This window comes from Gavia stellata, chromosome 7 (assembly GCF_030936135.1).
Source record: "Gavia stellata isolate bGavSte3 chromosome 7, bGavSte3.hap2, whole genome shotgun sequence".
Lineage (NCBI taxonomy): Eukaryota > Metazoa > Chordata > Aves > Gaviiformes > Gaviidae > Gavia > Gavia stellata.
Genome location: NC_082600.1, coordinates 27,566,939 through 27,585,087, shown reverse-complemented (window position 1 = coordinate 27,585,087; position 18,149 = coordinate 27,566,939). Strand labels below are relative to the sequence as shown.

Here is an 18,149-nt window from a genome sequence, read left to right as displayed (position 1 = left end):
AGTTTCAAATAATGAAGTATGGGAGATATTTTAATGTAGAAAGACTATTGCTTCTTCCTAATGGGAGAAAGGAGCAGAGCTGATAATGAGTGAATGAAGAGTTAACACCAGAGAAGGACTTCCCTCTGAGTCTTCTCTCAAAGCAGGTCAAATCCTGCAATTTTTTTTTTTTTTTTTTTTAGAAATACCTTGTTTAAAAGCATCTACCACATATACGTGCAAACCAAGGTTAGCACACTGAAAGGTATTCTCCCCTTTCTGTGTGCTTCTGTGGCATGAACACAAGGAGCTGACACTAGAGGATGTATCTCTTCAATCTTTTGTATCTACTTTTATCCAAAGATAGTGCTTCAACCTTTTTAACTTGTTTTGTTTCCCATTAAAGAAAGATAAATGGCTTACACAGGGAACACTTGTGAAGACTAAGGAAGGCTGCAAGGTTTGCTGGGTTGGACAAGACGTGCTCTAAACAACAGTTGGTCTTTTTTTCCTTTACTAAGTTCTCACATCTCACTTACCCCAGAGCTATTCTTAGGTGTCAGCCTAAATCAGAAAGTTACCGAGGTTTAACCTGGAGAATCTTGAATTAAAAAAAATCAAGAGATGATAGATGGATTCTTCTGCTAGATCTCATGTTGCCATTTCCTTTCTGCTTTGTTCCTCTTGAGGTTCTCCTTCCTGTACAGTACAGATGTCCTTTTCACCGAGAGGCTTGGGCATTCTGCAGAAATAGTGATTGTCTAATACTGGAAATGGTTTGCAGTGCTTACTTGTTGCTTTGCCCCATGCATAAGAAATAGAGTGCAGTCATAGGAGTTAAGGTAGAGAAGACATGATGCTTAAAAAGAGGAGTGAAGTTGATTTAATTTTGCCTGCACTGTACGATACAAACTGGAACACTTTTATGAACAAGGAAAATATTTCTACTCAAAGGCAAAAGAGCTGTGTTGCATTTTTTTTTTATTACCTGTGAACGTCAGATTCTTCTTCCAGCAAGTCAGTGGCATCTTTCCCTTTTTTTCTTACAAACTCTTCGCTTAGCCCAACCTGCTGGAGGGTGTGTCTGTAGCGACGCTCTGCCCCTTGACGAGCATCATGCTATGAAATCGAAACTTAAACAGTAAGCACGTAGAACTTGGGGCTTACCCATAATGGTCAAGTTGTTTTAAAGTTCATGGCTGACACTCCTAATGAGAACAAGAGGACAGCAAAGCCCCCATCCAGAATTTTTGTCATCCATACAGTACAGTACCAAAACTGATTACTAGGAGAATGTCTCGCATCTCTCAAAGCCAGAGCTCACCTTTTCCTACTTCTGTTCTTTTTTTCTTCCTTCTTCTGTTCTCCTGCTTCTACAGCACTGCAGTCTTACCAGACTAGCATACTGGTATCAAAGTCCTGACTCTAACACTCAAATTGAGCATATGTGCAAAAAAGGGTTGTGAGAAATTCTGGAAGCATGTTTGCTTGTAATTTGTAAGCACTAACGATAGTGGAGTTCAATAAACGGAGAGGACCTGTGAAATAGCTTAATATCAGCTCATCTTTAAGAAACTGAAAACCAAGCATCCTGGATCCTATATCCTCACTGCCTCCAAATAAACCTTGCAAATTAATGTAGTCTGAGATGATGGTTTTCCAGAGGGACTGGCCAGTTCCTAAAGATTAAGGTGTTCTGTGTGGAAGGATAGAAATCTTATCTCAACATGAGTGAATGCTGTCGATACTGGTGAATTCTTACCAGCCTGGCAAACAGAAATGTTATCAATATTTATCATACAAATGTGTTCTCTGCCTCCATTAACTACTCATCTGAACAGAAAGTCTGACCCAGGAGGGTACTTTCTACTGAAAAGTCTTAGATCAGCATGTTGTCAATAACCAGGTACCATCCCTGCAAGGAGACAAAACTGAAAGAGAAAACCCAGGGGAAAAGATACTTTGTAGAAGAGTAAAGATTGTATCTACACTTCAAGTGCAATACAGATTTGCAGATGGTACTGTGTGATGGATGAGATATGCCAAACATAACCCCAGACAGCAGAGCTTGCAGGTGATATAAGTGACATAACTGTCTTTAATATTTTTCTAGTAGCAGTAAAGGTACAAAGAAAAAGTGCTCAACTGGAGAGGGTTTTAAGAAAAAAAGTTTAAAATTTCTAGACTGTAGGCTATGGTATTCAGGTGCAGAATAGGTATTCATACAATTTCTGGTGTGATAAGGCCTTATTTTTGATCAGACCATATATTTTGATTGCAGTATATACTAGGGACTGGAAAGCTCTACAACCAAGAAATAAGTCTGAGTGTTTTTTCAAGTGGTGGGAAGGAATTTAAATTATACTTGGATGGCCTTCCAGGTGTTATTTTGAGTGTAGTCAAGAGACTATGGAACCATTTGCACCTTCTTATCCATTAATTAACTTGAGACTAGATTTCTTACTGCCTGTCTTAAACACTCTGGAACTTTGACCAGTTACCTTGGTGACCTGTTCAAAGAGGTATGGTCTGTTCTTGACTCGCAGCTGCATTTCTTCCAGCTCCTTTCTGTATTCCTTTGTTCTCTCTCTCATATTTTGCCTGAAATGGAAAAGTTCACTGGCTAATACAGGTTCCTTCTGACTGTAGCTGATCAGGAATGAGGAATTCTCAATAACTGTTTTGTCCTTTAAATAGCTCTGGTAATTGTCTTGATTCTGAATGCTGGGCAAAACACTGCTATTGCTGGTGAGTTATGGACCCATTAGGAAAGCTTTACTACTAGAGTGTAGGCAGAGAACCAGTGTTCACACTTTTAGGAAACCTTGTCTTATGTGTGTTTTACCAAATTGTACATTTCAGTTGGCTTATTTGTACAAATTAGTTTCTACAAATGTTAATCTAAAGGAAACTGTTCTGTATGGAAAGAGTAGTGTGGAATTGTCAAGAAATCCAAATGAATGTGGAATGGGTATGACAGCCAAAAAAGTTAGGCTAGGAATGTTCTTTGACCCAATTCCTTCTAATGAATTACCTGATGAACCCCAGTTAGTAGAGCAAACGGTTATTTCTGTGCAGAATAGGATACTGACCAGTTCTGTTTCGACTTCTCCTTGTGTGTTTCCTCCAGACTTTTATGCGGATCCAGGGCTTTTGCTCGGCTGTTCACTGACTTTTGGATAGCTTGACATTTCTTTTTCTGTTTCTCCAGCCAATAAATTCCTTCTTTGTCCCCTTCCTTTTTGTTATTTTGGGAGTATCTATATAGAAAAAAGTTATTAATGAGCTCACTTAAGACTGCCAGACTACATGCTAGCAGGGAATTTCACTTTTGTAGTCCTCTAAGGAGAAAAGCAAAATTTCAGACATACGAGTGTGCAGCTCCTAAATCAACTGAGGCAGGGCAAGAATTAGCAAAGAAAGAAGACAGAGAAACATTTAGGAAAAGTATTGTTGATGTAGTTGATGTGATGAGGGAAAACATTGACTTTTTTTCTTCCATTTTGGTCATTAGTTGGTGTATGGTCTTGTAGACAAACTTTTCTACTTACCTAATAGCAGATTCCCTTTTTCTAGTTGCATCTGTAATACGCACTGGAAGGGTGTTGGAAGAGAGAGAGTAAAGTCCAGTCAGAGGATGACTTTTTTGCACTGAAACCTTGGAAAGTTGCTGAGAATCCTGAAAAAAATGGAACTTCATTCAGTGTATTTGTTCACAGTACAAATCTCCTGTTCTTTGTCTACCAAAGAGAACAGTTGGGGTATGTGGGCAATGCACTCATTCTTTCCTCTTCCATCAGTAAGGATTTACATGAGGAGGGGCTGAGGGACGAGGGGAAGGAGATGTGATTAGGAGTATGGAAGGGTGGCTGGGCCTTAGCTGTGATAGCTCATCTCTTTGTCTAGAATTTTGTTCTCTGGTTTGTCCTAGGATTCTGCAGTACTCCCAAGACAAGGGCAGAGGTCACAGGACATTAACCGTCCATAAATAAATGCTATAAATACAAGAAGTTGCTATCTTGATTGGAGAAAGCAGTACCACAGAAATATCCAGTCATCTCACCTTTATCTTTTCATTAGCCTGCCTCTGCCTGCCATGGAGATTGGAGGTTCTTAGCTTGAATGGCTTATTACGAGTTGCCTCTTTGATTTCTTGTCTCCTTACTGCTTCCCTCTGAAATGCCCAGTAAAGTCCTTCAAAATCCGGTATTGTTGGATTAATCCTTGGCTTGAAGCTGAAACTTTTGTCCTGCAAGAAGCCAAGTCTCTCCTGCTTAGTTTTAGTGGCAGCTCGGGACTGAGGCTCCCTCCGACAGTTGCTATTATCTATAAGAGCTACGGAGCTCTCAAGCAAATCCTTGGCTCTCATTTGAATGCGGATTTCTCTGTAGAGTTCAGCTTCTAATGAATCAAAAGCAAAGCAATGAGAATATGAGTGACATAAAAGGCTGTGAAATTGCCACTGCACAACTCAATTTTTCTTTATGATGGCAACTACACATACAGGAGAGACCAGACATCCTGTGTTCTTTCCCCACTTTCGAGCCTCTCTCTCCTCTGCCTCCCAGGAAAAAAGATTAAAGGATACCAGAAAAAATATGGTAGAGTCTCTTTCTTAGGCATTAACTTCTAGGTATCTCTTTCACTTATCTGATTAAGTTACTTAACAGGCCTTCTCCTCCTATTCCTGTTCTTAGGGGTACCAGATAACTTGTGCCCTTTGTCTTGCAGACATGTTATGTTAATCAAGGTTCCACTTTTCATATGGGACTTTATGTCATTATGTTGACTCTGTGATCCAAACAGGCTGTTCAAATATACTTGTAATGGATAATGGCTTTTCTATGTAATATCCAGCAGTGTTTGCCTATATTGGCAAAGATTTTAAGTAAGGAGCATTTGGTGGATGGATCATGTCTTGTGACTTCTGTGACAAACTTTCCATAAAAAGAATGTGTTTCAGGGTATAGCATCAAACTGAGTCTTTTCCTGCACAGCACTAAGTATTTGAGAAAATGCAGACAAACAGTTGGCAGTGGTTTTGGGTTTTTTTGCTTTTAGAAAAAAAATCAATACTGCTGTTTGCAAAATAAGACTTTTTTTGAGTCTGTTTATAAGTTTGCATTGACGGAGGTATGAAATGTTCATTCCTCCCTTCTCATATACCAGATAGAAACAGAACAATGGCTTGTCCTTTGCTCTCTTTTACCTTTCTCATCTATTTAGTTAGTACAACACAACATTTTCTGACAAAAGCTGAACTGGTGTATACTCAAGAAGAAATCAGTGGGAAATGGTAAAAAAAAGAAAGGGCTGAGAAAAGCAATGAGGATTATCAAGGACTGGTTTAGTTCCTATATTCAAGTGTGAAGTCTGTATTGCTTACTTCAAACTTAAAACTGTGGGGGCTTAAGTCATCTGAAAGAAAGCAAGCATCAGGAAAATTTCCTTGGCTGTTCCTCTGACTAGAATGGTCCTGGCACCTACCTCTCCTGCTTTAGTACTTAATAAGAAGGTGGACAGCAAGTGGGAAGGTAACTGAAAACATCAGAGAATGGCAGGAGAGACTGCACTACTGCATTATCACTTAGAACCAAACTAATTGCCCGATTTTGGCTCAGGAAATATTTTTCTCCCAGAGGTCCTGTGCAGCACAGATCACTTGGGTGGGAGTAAAATTGTCAGTTCCAAGATACTGTGTGGCCCTTGGACACTTCTGGCACTACATCTGTCTTCATGTTTGTGCCACAAATCACAAGTCCCTTTAGCATAACCAAAGGTATGGAATCCAGTACAGGGAAGGATTCCCAAACTGTCATGATATGCAGCAAAAGGGGTATGGAAATCTGTCTGAAGAGCTCAGTGTACCCACATGTGCTGGGGAGTGGTAGAGAACTGCTGCTGCTGACACTGATGCAAGACTACTAAATTTAGGATGCTCTACTGTAAGGGTATCTAGATGAAACGTACTGATGATACGCAGGAGACTAGACAACACCAGGGGATGTAATGATACTGGCTATATACTCCAAGTAATGCCCTATGGGCCATGATCCTACTTCCCAGCATGGAGACAGTGAGGGACAGGCAGGGAGTTGTTTTTACAGGAAGAGCCCTGGCATTTTACCTTTGAGTCTTTCTCCAAGTGGGTCATAAACAGATTTAGGAACTTTTCTACTGGCTTGCTTCTGTTTGGAGCTCTCATTTGGGGTTGCTGCTGCCAGGAACTTTTGTCTGATAGCTTCTTTCTTTTTCTCCTCCTTCTCCAGGAAACTGAAGGGCCGCTGGGTTGAAAGTAGCAGCTCTTTTCTTTTCTGTGTTGCTATTTGCCTGCGAATCTCATTCTGCTCCATTATTTCCTGATAAAGGGGCAGAAACACGTGGGCAGGTACAGGCTGGGCCCGGAATTGTTTCTGACATTCAGCTTCGTCCTGGCTTTGCCTTTTGTCTCTGTGTTTGTCTAGTTCAAGAAACATGTATGATTTCATCAACTGGGACTTCTTGCGAGCTTCCCGCAGTGTCATTTCAAAGGGCTGAGGGATGGTGATGGAAGGAATCCAGGGAGATGAAGCGCTTTTTGGCCTCAAGCGGGATTTAGGAAACAAGTGAGGCTTTTGCTGATCCCAGGTACTGTCCGAGGTGAGGTCGATCAAAGAACTGGACTGCCTTTTGTTACCAGATGTATTACTAAGACAAAGACAGGGGGAAGGGGAAATAAGGGAAATTAGTAAAAAATAGAATTAAAAGAAAGGAGGCACTGTTGATTAAGAGAAAGACACTACAGGCTAAGCTGGTCATTAAAAGACAGGCCTAGGGCTTATCATTCTCAGGCTCTGTGTTTTGCTTTGCTACCAAAGTTCATGAGCAGAGCTTTGCTTGTTTTCTGTTTTCATGTATACAGCGGCGGGTGTGCCTACTTAGCTTTGTCATGCAATGTATTACGCTGCTAGTACTCTATTGCCAGAAAGGCCACAAGTAAAACAGAAAGTTCCAACTTTAGGGATATCTGGCTGACAGATACTCAACACAAAAGACAAACTCAGGAGAGGCAATAAATTAAGCACACAGATGCACAAATCCTAACGAACAGTGCCAAACACCAGAATTCCTAAGATACTGATGGAAGGGCCATTGCAAGGAACTGCTTTAGCGCAAATCTTAAGAGGTTCAGCTGGAAACTTTGTAGCTGATAAGACCACCATATAATTGATAATAAGACCCAAGACTATCATGGGTCTCATTGAAATAGCAAACTTCTCACAGGATGTTGGAGGGTGATTGTGAAACTGAGTAAAACTTATGAGATATTTAGGGAAGGAATAAATGCAGGAAAAAGGAAGGATTGAGGTGGATTCGGGTCGACCAAGAACAGGAAAATGGGAAAAAGGGGGTAAACAGAAGGGGCTGACCATGTGTAAACAGGCTTCTGGCCAATACACTTGCCTGGTGATTGCTGCAGTCTGTTCTTCTTCATAAACTATTTCCTTTGTAAGAACGTGTGTGATCTGCTAGTGAACTTCAAGCTGGACTAACCACAGAGAAAGACAAGAGGTCTGAGAGCTAGATGTTGGAGACACTACAGCTCTGAAGACTGGATGCTGGGTAGAAATGCATGTAATCTGCTAGCAAGTTTTAAGCGTAATTAGCTGATGAGCAGGAACAGGATTTATGCTGTTCATGCTTTATGCGAATGCTGTTTACGTGGGCACCTGTTGGCCCCATCCTCCCATCTGTGAATACGCTTGCGGCCACTGGTCAGAAGCAGCAGGAATCCCCTGTGCCATTTTGCCATCCTTACCAGGTACCATCCTACCTGAGAGCCTCCCATAGCTTGTCACGCAGGACTGCCGCCTCGTGCCTGAAACCCTCGAGCTCCTCATCCTCTTCGGATACCCCGAGGTCGCTCCTTAACTTTGCCTGGTACGATAAGCCCGGTTCTAAAGGAGACCGACGGTCTCCCATCCCGAGAGGCCGCTCCCAGCTCCTGGCCCGGTGGCGGGAGATGCAGGAGTTGATGCGTTACAGCCTGAGGGGATGCCGTCTCACCTGGAAGAAAAAAATCGAGAAGTGCTCGTTTCAAGGGCGCGACCCCAACGTCCAGGCCCGGCCTCGGCGCTCCTGGTTCTCCTTCAGCCCCGGCGGCCGGGGCTGAGGTACAGCCGGGAGTGCCGAGGCCGGGCCGTTCCCCTCACCTGCAGGCCACCGACTCAGCTCTCCGATGGCACCGATCCCGGCTCCCACCAATCAGCGAAAGCGGCAGTGCTCTAGGCCCGCCTTTTTAGCCTCAAGCAGCCAATCAGACGCCAAGACGGACGGCACCCCCCTCTCGCTCATTGGTGCGCAGGAAGAGGTGTTTTGTGTAGTGCCCGCCCCCAGGCAGGCTGCGTTGTCATGGTTTCCTGGAGCGACTTCCGCTTGGAGGTGGGTGGCGTGTCGTCACTTCCGCAGTGATGGCGGGGGTGTGTGGTCGGGGGCGGCTGGCTCCGCTCGGTGGGCGGCTGCGGGCGGGCCTGCGGGCCCCGCTCCGGTCTGTCGCCGCCGCCGCGCCGCTCTACGATGTGGTGGTATCGGGCGGGGGTATGGTCGGCAGTGCCATGGCCGCCGTGCTGGGTAAGGCTGTGACCTTCTCGCCCGCTCCGCGCGACGTCGCAGGTGCCGTCGGCCCGGCCCGTTGCCGTCCCCGCGGGGGCTGCGGTCACGGCCTCACAGCCGGCTGCGGTCTCTCCCTCCTGCCCCTACCGCGGTGGTGTGAGGTCTCGGAGGCCTTTGGGCCTCCCGCACCGTGTTTTATGAGTGCAACGAGTCGCGGCTTTTGTGTCCCGCTGCCCTCACTGTCTGTCTCTCCGGTTGCACAAAAACTTAAAACTGGGAGTTTTCCCAAAAGCTTCATGTTTCAGTGTGTGGAATATCGGGTACTTTAATAAGTCGACCTTAATTATTAATCCCTGTTGTTGACAGTGTGAGATGACTATGTGGTTACCATTTAGGATCTTGATGTTCAAGATCCTGTTGTGAAATTTCCTTATTCCCTCATCCTCTTGTGACAGCACTCTAAGGTTGACTTTAAGCTGTTTGGATACTTAATTGCTATGATGAACCTTATCCCATTTATATTTTTTTAATGTAGCCAGCACTTTGAATTCGGTAGACTACTTGCAGTATTTCTGTCAAACATGGTCACCCTTAAGTCACTGATGGATAATTTCGGCCATAGCTGAAAATGTGTTTCTGATCTGAAGTTTTATTCTCTAACCCTGTATTTTAAACACTGGAATACCAAGTTAAAATGCATTTGTGTTTGGTTTGCATCACTAGACATCCTGAGAGTACTGACTGCTTCTTTATTTGCTAGATTGATTCAGAAGGGTGTAATAGTGACAGAAGCCTAAAGAAAAGAGTGCAAAGGAGAGCAAAAGAGCAAAGGTCCTAAGTAATAAGCGCTTTGCAAGTATAAGGGGTTTACCTTGCAAACTTATAATTGTTCTGCTTGTACTGTTAAACAAGACCACAGTGGAATTGAGACAGCAGCGCAAAGATCCCCTCCAGCAGTGATATCTAAGGCTAACGTGCAGGTTTGGGACCTTTCAAGAGATGAGGTTTTGTTATGCATAATCTAGAAAGTATGTTCAAGATGCTGCTGTTACTAGGACTGCTGTAGTAGTAAACTCTGGACACCGTTTCTGGTCTTGGTACCCTCTGCAACCATAGCAGTCAGATGCAACAAGCATGGCCGATTCAGCTGTAGCGTGATTTACTCTTTACTTGAGTCATCTCTTCATTTTTTTTCAGTTCTCTTTAACTGAAAGTTAAAGTCTAAACTGCCTGTGCTATTCCACTGTCAGAATATAAGGATAAAGAAAACACAAATGTAGTTGCTAAGTATCATAGAAGTTTTATTTTGATTTCTTGTTCTAATTAATGAATTTATGTTTAAGCTCTGAAAAATGTGTTCTGTGCTTGGAGTAAACATTGCAGGTTTCACTCATTAATACTTCAGTAATGAACTTTCATAACAAAACAGGCACAAATTTGTATAAAAATGTAAACTTTGTTTAATTCTTGCTTTAACTGCAAAAGGGTTGTCTATCTCAGTAACAGGATTGTAGTCGTAAAGCTTTAAAATACAAAAGTTTACCTGCCTGGTCAAAACCTGTATTGTAAATGTGTTTCTTTATTCAGTTAAGTTTTGCATCTATTCTACCCTATTACAAAAATGCATAGGTGTTACTGATACAGAAATAAGAAAGGAGATTTTTGGCAGGAGCATTGTAACAAAGCATATATTTGTTTATTTTAGGGCATGATATCCACTTCCACGATAAAAAGATTGCTTTGCTGGAGGCTGGCCCTAGGAAAGAATATGATCGCATGCCAGACAGTTACAGTAACAGGGTTAGTTCCATTTCGCCAGGATCAGCAACCCTCCTAAGCAGTAAGTATGATTGCCATTGTTTGCGTTTTTAACAGTATAATTAAGCTGTTTTTATTTTGCTTAAACAAAACCCTTTTGAGCATGTGCTGCCTTCTTCTAAACTCAATGGAATTATTTGCCTTTGTCTCTTAGTATTCTATATGCTGAATTGTGGTGATTAAATCAGGCTTCTCTTGATAACAGGGATGTGTGTTCTAATTTGTTATATAAATATTTGTGACATTAGGCTAGTGAAAGGTTATAAGGGGCTCTCTACAGCATCAGGAATGTTCTGTTCATAAAAGAAGCAATACTTAGTGGTCTGTATTCTGGTAACTCACTTCTGATTAATTTTCCTTTTAAAGAGAGATTTGAGCCTTGATTCCTTATGGAGAAAGAAATGTTCTAAACAATGATAGCCGTGCATTTCTGTGTCTGTTTTATTATTCAGTGATAGGACAGTGAGAGTTGACTGTTAAGTCACAGCGTTCATGCAAAGCTCTTGTTTCTTTTCTACTGGCTTACGTTAACAGTAAAATAATGTGATGCTGGAGCTGTGAAAGTATTGAGGCAGACCTGGCCCTGTGTACGGATGGTGCAATAGGAGTCTGGACATTGATAGTCAGGGAGGGGGGAGGAGAGTGTGGAGTGAGCTTCAGTTTTGTTTGGGTCTCAATGTCACATGTGAACCTGCATCTCCATGCATTTGTGTCCTTTTTCTCTTTAAGGTTTTGGTGCCTGGGATCATGTCTGCAGCCTGAGACTCAAACCATTCCGGCGAATGCAGGTGCCTTACTTAGGGCTGCAAATATACTATGTGTCTGTTTACTTTGAATTCTGAAAAGTACTTATGTTAATGATCCAAAGGTTTTTTCTTTGGCAAAGGGCAGGTCATGCTTATGATGATTCCTGTTACTTTTTTTGGGGTAGCAGTCTTCTCAGAAATACCCGACCTCAGAGTCTTGGATGTTACAGGATGAAAGGTTGATTACTAATGGAGGCTGTAGATATTGAGGCATGGGTACTAGTCAGGAAATAAAGGTAAAGGTGTGTATTGCTTTTGGCTGGGATAGAGTTAATTTTCTGCATAGTAGCTTGTATGGTTCTATGTTTTGCATTTGTGATTGAAAACTGTTGATAACACAGGCATGTATTAGCTATTGCTGAGCAGTGCTTACACAGTGCCAAGGCCTTTTCTGGTTCTCACACTGCTCGGCTAGTGAGTAGCCTGGGGGTGCACAAGAAGCTGGGAGGGGACACAGCCAGGACAACCCAATTGACCACAGGGATATCCCACACCATATGACATCATGCTCAGCAATAAAAGCTGGGGAAAGAAGGAGGAAGGGGGGGACATTCGGAGTTACAGCGTTTGTCTTCCGAAGTAACTGTTACGCATGATCAAGCCCTGCTTTCCTGGAAATGGCTGAACAGTTGCCTACTGATGGGAAGTAGTGAATGAATTCCTTATTTTGCTTTGCTTACACATGCAGCTTTTGCTTTACCTATTAAACTGACTTTATCTCAACCCATGAGTTTTTGCACTTTTACCCTTCCGATTCTCTTCCCCATCCCACTGCAGGGGAGTGAATGAGTGGCTGTGTGGGGCTGAGTTGCCTGCTGGGGCTAACCCATAGCAAGGTGGTAGGGTAGCTTTATATGTTAATTATGTAACGGGAAAGTAGGGATAAAAAACTTTCTTTGCAATTAGGTTTTGAGATGAAGCTAGATGATTGTATGAAAGGAATTACGTGATGTACTTTAGTAGTTGGGAATGGACGGTAATCCAGGACGTTTCCTCTAGTTCTGTATTTTTAGATTGCGGGGTCCTTTTGCTGTTAAGATGGATACATTCATAGTCCCTGAAAGGAACAGCACTTCTTTACCATGTAGCTTCATGTAATGTATTTTTTCTTTGTAGGTGTGGGATGCTTGTTCAGAAGCCATGATCGTTTTTGAGAAAGATGACTTAGATGACATGGGTTACATAGTGGAGAATGATGTCATTATGTCTGCTCTCACAAAACAGTTAGATGCAGTAGCAGGTAGTGGACAACTTCTTTAATATTGTATTTCCTGCAGAGAGGTTTCAGTTACTTGCCTTCTGTTGTATGTGCTAAGTTATGAGAGCAAGAAAGATAATTCATCTAACAAGTAACTCTGAGACATAGGCAACTTCTTGAATTGGGGGGGAAGGGAGAAATCTGTCTTCCAAAGGCTACACAGCAAGAAAACAGTTGCATATGTAGTTCTACAGAACATAGTCTCTCCAAAAATAGACTTAATGAAAAGATCTGTAGATTTCTATGCAGAGCAGGCCTTGCAGTGACAAAGGGTTGGCCAGATCTGTTCGTTCAGGGTGCCTTGAGAATTGTAGGATCATCTCTTAGGGTGCCATTAAGACATATGTGACCTTTGCTGTTGTAGTGATGTTTCCTTTTTTCATGTCTGTATCATGCTGTGACCATGGTACTTTGTGTTCCCATCAGACCGGGTGGAGGTTTTCTACAGGAGCAGAGCAGTTGGGTATACCTGGCCCCTTCCCTCTCACAGCTGTGACGCAAGCCCTTGGGTCCAAATTGAGTTATCTGATGGACGCAGACTTCAGACCAAATTGCTGGTAACTAAACTTTTTATTTCTGTTGATCAGGTGTCATCTCTTGCCCAAGTCCTTTCCACTGGATTTGGTTCTGATTCTGTGTGTGCCGCTCCACCCATGTGGAGGGCTTGAGTGAGGTGAGTGGCTAACTCTGTCAGAGATGCTAGGCAACATGGTGCATAGGCTTTTCTGTACCTGATGCAAGAAAACTGTGCTGAATTGGACAAGAGCAGAAGGGGCCACCTCTTCTATTTATTTGGGGAATCTTTTTTTTTTTTTTTCTGAATAAACAAAAAATGTGTACATGCTGGCTGAGGTTTGTAGACTGGAATATTGGCTTTCTTAGGAGCTGCTGAAGAGGTTGCTTTGTATCCCTTTGTTTTGCAGATCGGTGCGGATGGTCATAACTCTGAAGTCCGGAGGGAAGCCGAAATTAAGAACATTGAGCATCGCTATGACCAGTCAGCTGTGGTGGCAACTCTTCATTTGTCTGAGGTGAAGTTCTGCAAATTGACTCTTCCATAAGCAGCAGAACAGCTTAAGCACGTGATCCAGGTCACTAGTTCATAACTGTCCACTTGCTTCTTTCCACTGTAGGCCACAGACAATAATGTAGCATGGCAGAGATTCCTTCCCACAGGGCCAATTGCGCTCCTGCCGGTAAGATGGCTTGTGGTCTCTGTATTTTATTTTTTTAAGTTTTTAGTCTGTTCTTTTCTAGTAATTTTCTGTCTGTGCCTTTCTGTGTGGGTTCTGTCTCTTCAGAATTTGTCCATCTGCCCTTTACTTTTCAGTTACTGCGTTTATTTTCCCCTCCTGCCCCCTCACTTTATCCTTGGCATTTCCCACTTGTAGCAAGTGGGCTGGAAGAGTAATGTGCAGAGGGACTGGTGTGGGGCAGGGCAGTGGGGAAATATTTGCATTGCTTATTTATTTTTCTTTTTCTCTTGATACTCTTGATATTCTCTTAAACTAGCTGTCTGACACTGTCAGCTCTCTGGTCTGGTCTACATCTCATGAACATGCATCGGAACTTCTCGCTATGGATGAGGAAAGTTTTGTGGATAGCATCAACTCTGCCTTTGTGAGTATCGGCCTTGCGGCGGGTATGAAGCTGACTTTGTTGTAATCATGAGAAATACAGTGGCACCCTACAGCTTAAAGGACGTTAATGGGAGAGGTGGATTCTCAAGCTCCTTCCTCTGTCAAGGATGATATTAAAAAGCACTTAGCAAAGAAAGAATGACCCCTTGGGACTGAATTAGGTTAGTTCTGAAAGTCACAGAAGTTGAACTGAATTTCCAAAAGGTGGGAACGGTAGGCTCATCCTGGTTGGAAACTTGTATGTCCTAAAACAATGAAGATAGTTTCTTCTACTGTATCATTTTGTCCAAGTGGTTAAAATTCAGTATTTGGATGTAATTCAGATTTTTTTTCAACCGAATTATTTTATATGTCTAGTTTGGGTTAACATCTAAAGATTTGTTTGTTTTTTTCAGTGGAGCAATGTAAACCACTCTGACTTCATTGATACTGCTGGGGCCATGTTTCGATCTGCTATTTCACTCCTGAAACCCTCAGGGACTGCAGTCCGTCAGCTGCCCCCAAGTGTTGCTCAAGTAGATCCAGAGAGCCGAGCCATGTTCCCTCTTGGAATGGGGCATGCAACAGAGTATGTCCAGCACCGTGTGGCTCTTATCGGGTAAGGTCCCCAGTGGTAGCCCTTGTGTGAGTGGGTGGCGCGGGGTTAGAAATAGCGACTCCCAGTCAACAAATTAGATGGTTAGAAATAATTTATAGTTTCAGTTTGACTTTATCCAGGCCCAGTTTGTACCATGTGCTCTTGTGCCAACAAAGTCCTGGTGTATGAGAAGCTCTCTGTCCATTTTCTGTGCTTTCTGTGTAAATTGAGAGATAATTATTTCCCTTTTCTGGTTTGTGTAGTCCAGTGAAACAATCCAGTATCTCATGGTGGACCTGTACTTCCACAAACATTGTAGCATCCATTCTGTGTACCATTTGAATTTTAACCTCATCTTTCTTGAACACAAATGACAAAACTTACAAATTATTCCTGATGGGATGTCATAGGCTTTTGTACGGTGGTCTACAGAAACAGGAAAATACCTCATCTTTTACATTCGAAGGTTGCATGAACTTTTTTCTCCTCCACAGCTGCAATACACTGGTAGCTTATAGTAATTCTTGGATGCCATATTACACTTCAGATACTCTTCATTTTTCCAACTTATGAGCCACTCTGTGCTTGGGAGCACTCTGCCCTTTATAGCTTGTTAAAGTGCATGAACTTGCATTTCATACCCAAACTTCATTTTATTTCTCTAAGACTCCCTTATCAATATGTCTGCTTTGTCCTTTACAGATAAGTCTGCTCATAAGAATCTGATTTTGTTTCTATTCAATGATATCCCACTTCTCCTTTGTATTCATGATGTCCGTCTACTTTGCGTTTGTGAAGTGTGCCAATGATATACCTCCTGTTGTGCTGAGGTCACTTACAAAAACATTAAGGCCTGTTCCACACGTGATCTGAGAGGACTTTGGCTAGTCACCTCTATAATTTTTCCTTTCAGAACTGCTTTTTGTTATCTCCTCTTTGTCTTGCTTCTTACAACTGGAGAGGCAGTCAGGTAGTTCAGCATAGCACACAAGGAGGTACTGGATAAAGCATATATCCTGCTGTAAGGTGGTGTTCATTGCAAAGAGGTGAGGAGTGGCTATACTGATCCCTTCTGGGGTTTGTCAGCCATTATGGCTTTCTTCAAGAAGGGATATAAATTTCTGTCTTCTCTTGCTCCAGGGATGCAGCGCACAGAGTCCACCCACTTGCAGGACAAGGTGTAAACCTGGGCTTTGGTGATATTGCATGTTTAGCTCATCACCTCAGTGCAGCAGCCTTCAATGGGAGTGATCTGGGTAAGGATGCAAGACAATGAAGTGGCAGTAAGATGATTAGTCTTACAGGCCTTCGCTGCTACCATCAGGACAAGCATTACCTCTGTTGCAGGTTAAGCGTGCTGCTATCTTGTGTTTGAAAGGCACAAGCACCTTTGAAGGAAAACTGTACTGATGTCCATTGGCTATGGATCAGTTAAAGATTCCTGGAAGCAGTTTCCATTACACAAATCTCAAAGCTACTTTAAAAAAAAATAAAAGTTCTGCAGGACAGTAAAGAGGTGGCAAGATGAGGACCACTAGCTGATGGAAGGAGGCCTTTATTAAGATGGACCATTTCTCTATTCTCTCTCTGTTTTCAGTTGGTAGTGGTGACTGCTAAATAGGTAAGATGCACAATTGTTTGTGGCAAGTCAATTTTAATAGGAGCATTCAATTATCTCTTACAGGCTCCTTAAAACATCTCTTAAAGTTTGAGACAGAACGTCAGAGGCATAACGTCTCCTTGATAGCTGCTATTGATGTGCTAAAGAGGCTTTACTCCACGAGGTTGGCTCCCTTGGTGTTGCTGAGAACATGGGGATTGCAAGCAACAAATGCCCTGCCTCCTGTCAAAGTAAGAATCTCACTTTAGTGAGGGCCTTAGGAAGAGTCCAGAACTACTCTTGAAACATACACAAGCTGGTGAAGATTATTTTTATGAACCATTTTTTGGTTGGAAAATATTAACTTGTTCAAACTGAGGTTTTGTGTCCTGAATGAGCCTGAGGAGTTCCTAAATAACTGATGGCTCAGTAACTGTTTTCTCCTTCAGCACAAGGGAAGATAAGGGATCTAAGTGTCTATACTCTGTATCAGTAATTAGAGGTTAGAAGTCATTAGAAGTCTTTGGCTTTATTTTGCTATGGAATGAAAATGTGGAACCTTGAACTGCATTCCAGAAATGCACTATGAAAAATCAGCCCTATGGAGACACATCTTCACTAAGAATAAGACATCAGGTGACTTGACAGATGTGGTGTGCTGCTCAAACAAGTTCTCTGTTTCTGTGCTGGTTTTGCCTTGTGAAATTGTCCCCTCATGGCAGAAGTGCAAGTCTCTATAATGGAAGTTACCTGAGGAAGGCAGTGGTGAGGAGGTTCAGTCTTAAACACAGATCCTTTATTTGCAGCCTATCTGCCTAAATTCTGCACCGTCTTGACCTAGTTGCTGGATTTTCATGAGGTTCCTTAAACCACCTGCTCTCATAGCTCCCAAGCACCCTCAAATTACACTCCTCATTTCTGGATTTCAATGTTTTATTCCACAAATCAAATCACCTTCTTCCTACTAAACACAGGGGGCCTGTTTCCTTTGTGTTATGGTCACAGTTAAGAGATGACCTGAGTTGAAAAGCAGTAAATGCCTAAGGTGTAGTAGCTGCCACTGGCAAGGTGTCTTTATTACTTGCACTAAAGAGAGGACTGTGCTGCTGCTGCTTCAGTGCTCAGAATCTTTTTTCTGTTTCTTTGTTTAAAGCAGAAAACCACATGAAGATGTCTTTTCTGCCCAACAGGTTCTGTGCTAGCACCTCTGTTTTGTGCTACCTGGGAATGAAAGGAATGCTGCAACTTCTTTAATTTTCTAGCACACAGGGATAGGTGCTCTGCACTTGGCTAGAAAGGCTGACAAAGAACTGTTGTCCATATATATAAAAGGGAAGGAGACTATACAGCTGCTTTCTAGAATGTATGCTTACTACCAGTTTACGAATTACTTTTCTTCTCCTCTTTCAGGAGCAAATCATGGCTTTTGCCAGCAAGTGATCTGGTGTCACTTTGGAACAGCAGCTTACCAGAGAATGCATTGCACATATATAAGGACTGTGACTGACTTGAATCTTTGAATGGTGTTATTTTAATTTAACAATAAAACTGAGGGATTGAGCTGTGTATTACATCATTCACTGGTTTATGCAAAAGTTCTGTCTCATCTGCTCTCCTCAAGAGGATTTAGGGTCTCTTCCTGTAGTACCATGATGTTTTAAGCCATAGAACTAGCTGTACAATGTGCTTTTAATTGGGGCCTTTTGAATTGAAGACTGAGGTGGAAAAAGCTGTCTGTCTTTTTGCAAATGCAGTGCTGAATTCTGTCAGCTATAACTTCTGCTGCTTAATTACTTTGTTTTCTCTAATGTGATTTCTAGAGCTGTAATGTCACTCCTGCATTCTTTGCACTTCCTGGACTCAGAAAGGAGGGGTAGTT

The 18,149-nt window shown here is 42.5% G+C and overlaps 2 protein-coding genes across 2 annotated transcripts; one reads left to right on the top strand and one right to left on the bottom strand.

Annotated features, from left to right (window-relative positions):
* Positions 1–514: 514 nt before the first annotated feature.
* On the bottom strand, positions 515–7,941 carry FAM161B (FAM161 centrosomal protein B). The gene is made up of 8 exons (XM_009821726.2): positions 7,793–7,941; positions 6,107–6,666; positions 4,043–4,380; positions 3,531–3,658; positions 3,072–3,239; positions 2,481–2,580; positions 968–1,098; positions 515–721 (listed from the first exon to the last, which is right to left on the bottom strand). Exons 1-8 carry the CDS (start codon positions 7,939–7,941, stop codon positions 631–633), a joined length of 1,665 nt encoding a protein of 554 aa, XP_009820028.2. The 3' UTR covers positions 515–630.
* A 488-nt stretch (positions 7,942–8,429) lies between these two features.
* On the top strand, positions 8,430–17,830 carry COQ6 (coenzyme Q6, monooxygenase). The gene is made up of 12 exons (XM_059819675.1): positions 8,430–8,589; positions 10,277–10,411; positions 11,119–11,177; positions 12,312–12,435; positions 12,880–13,010; positions 13,377–13,484; positions 13,587–13,649; positions 13,966–14,073; positions 14,489–14,691; positions 15,811–15,926; positions 16,355–16,521; positions 17,681–17,830. Exons 1-12 carry the CDS (start codon positions 8,430–8,432, stop codon positions 17,708–17,710), a joined length of 1,404 nt encoding a protein of 467 aa, XP_059675658.1. The 3' UTR covers positions 17,711–17,830.
* Positions 17,831–18,149: the final 319 nt, after the last annotated feature.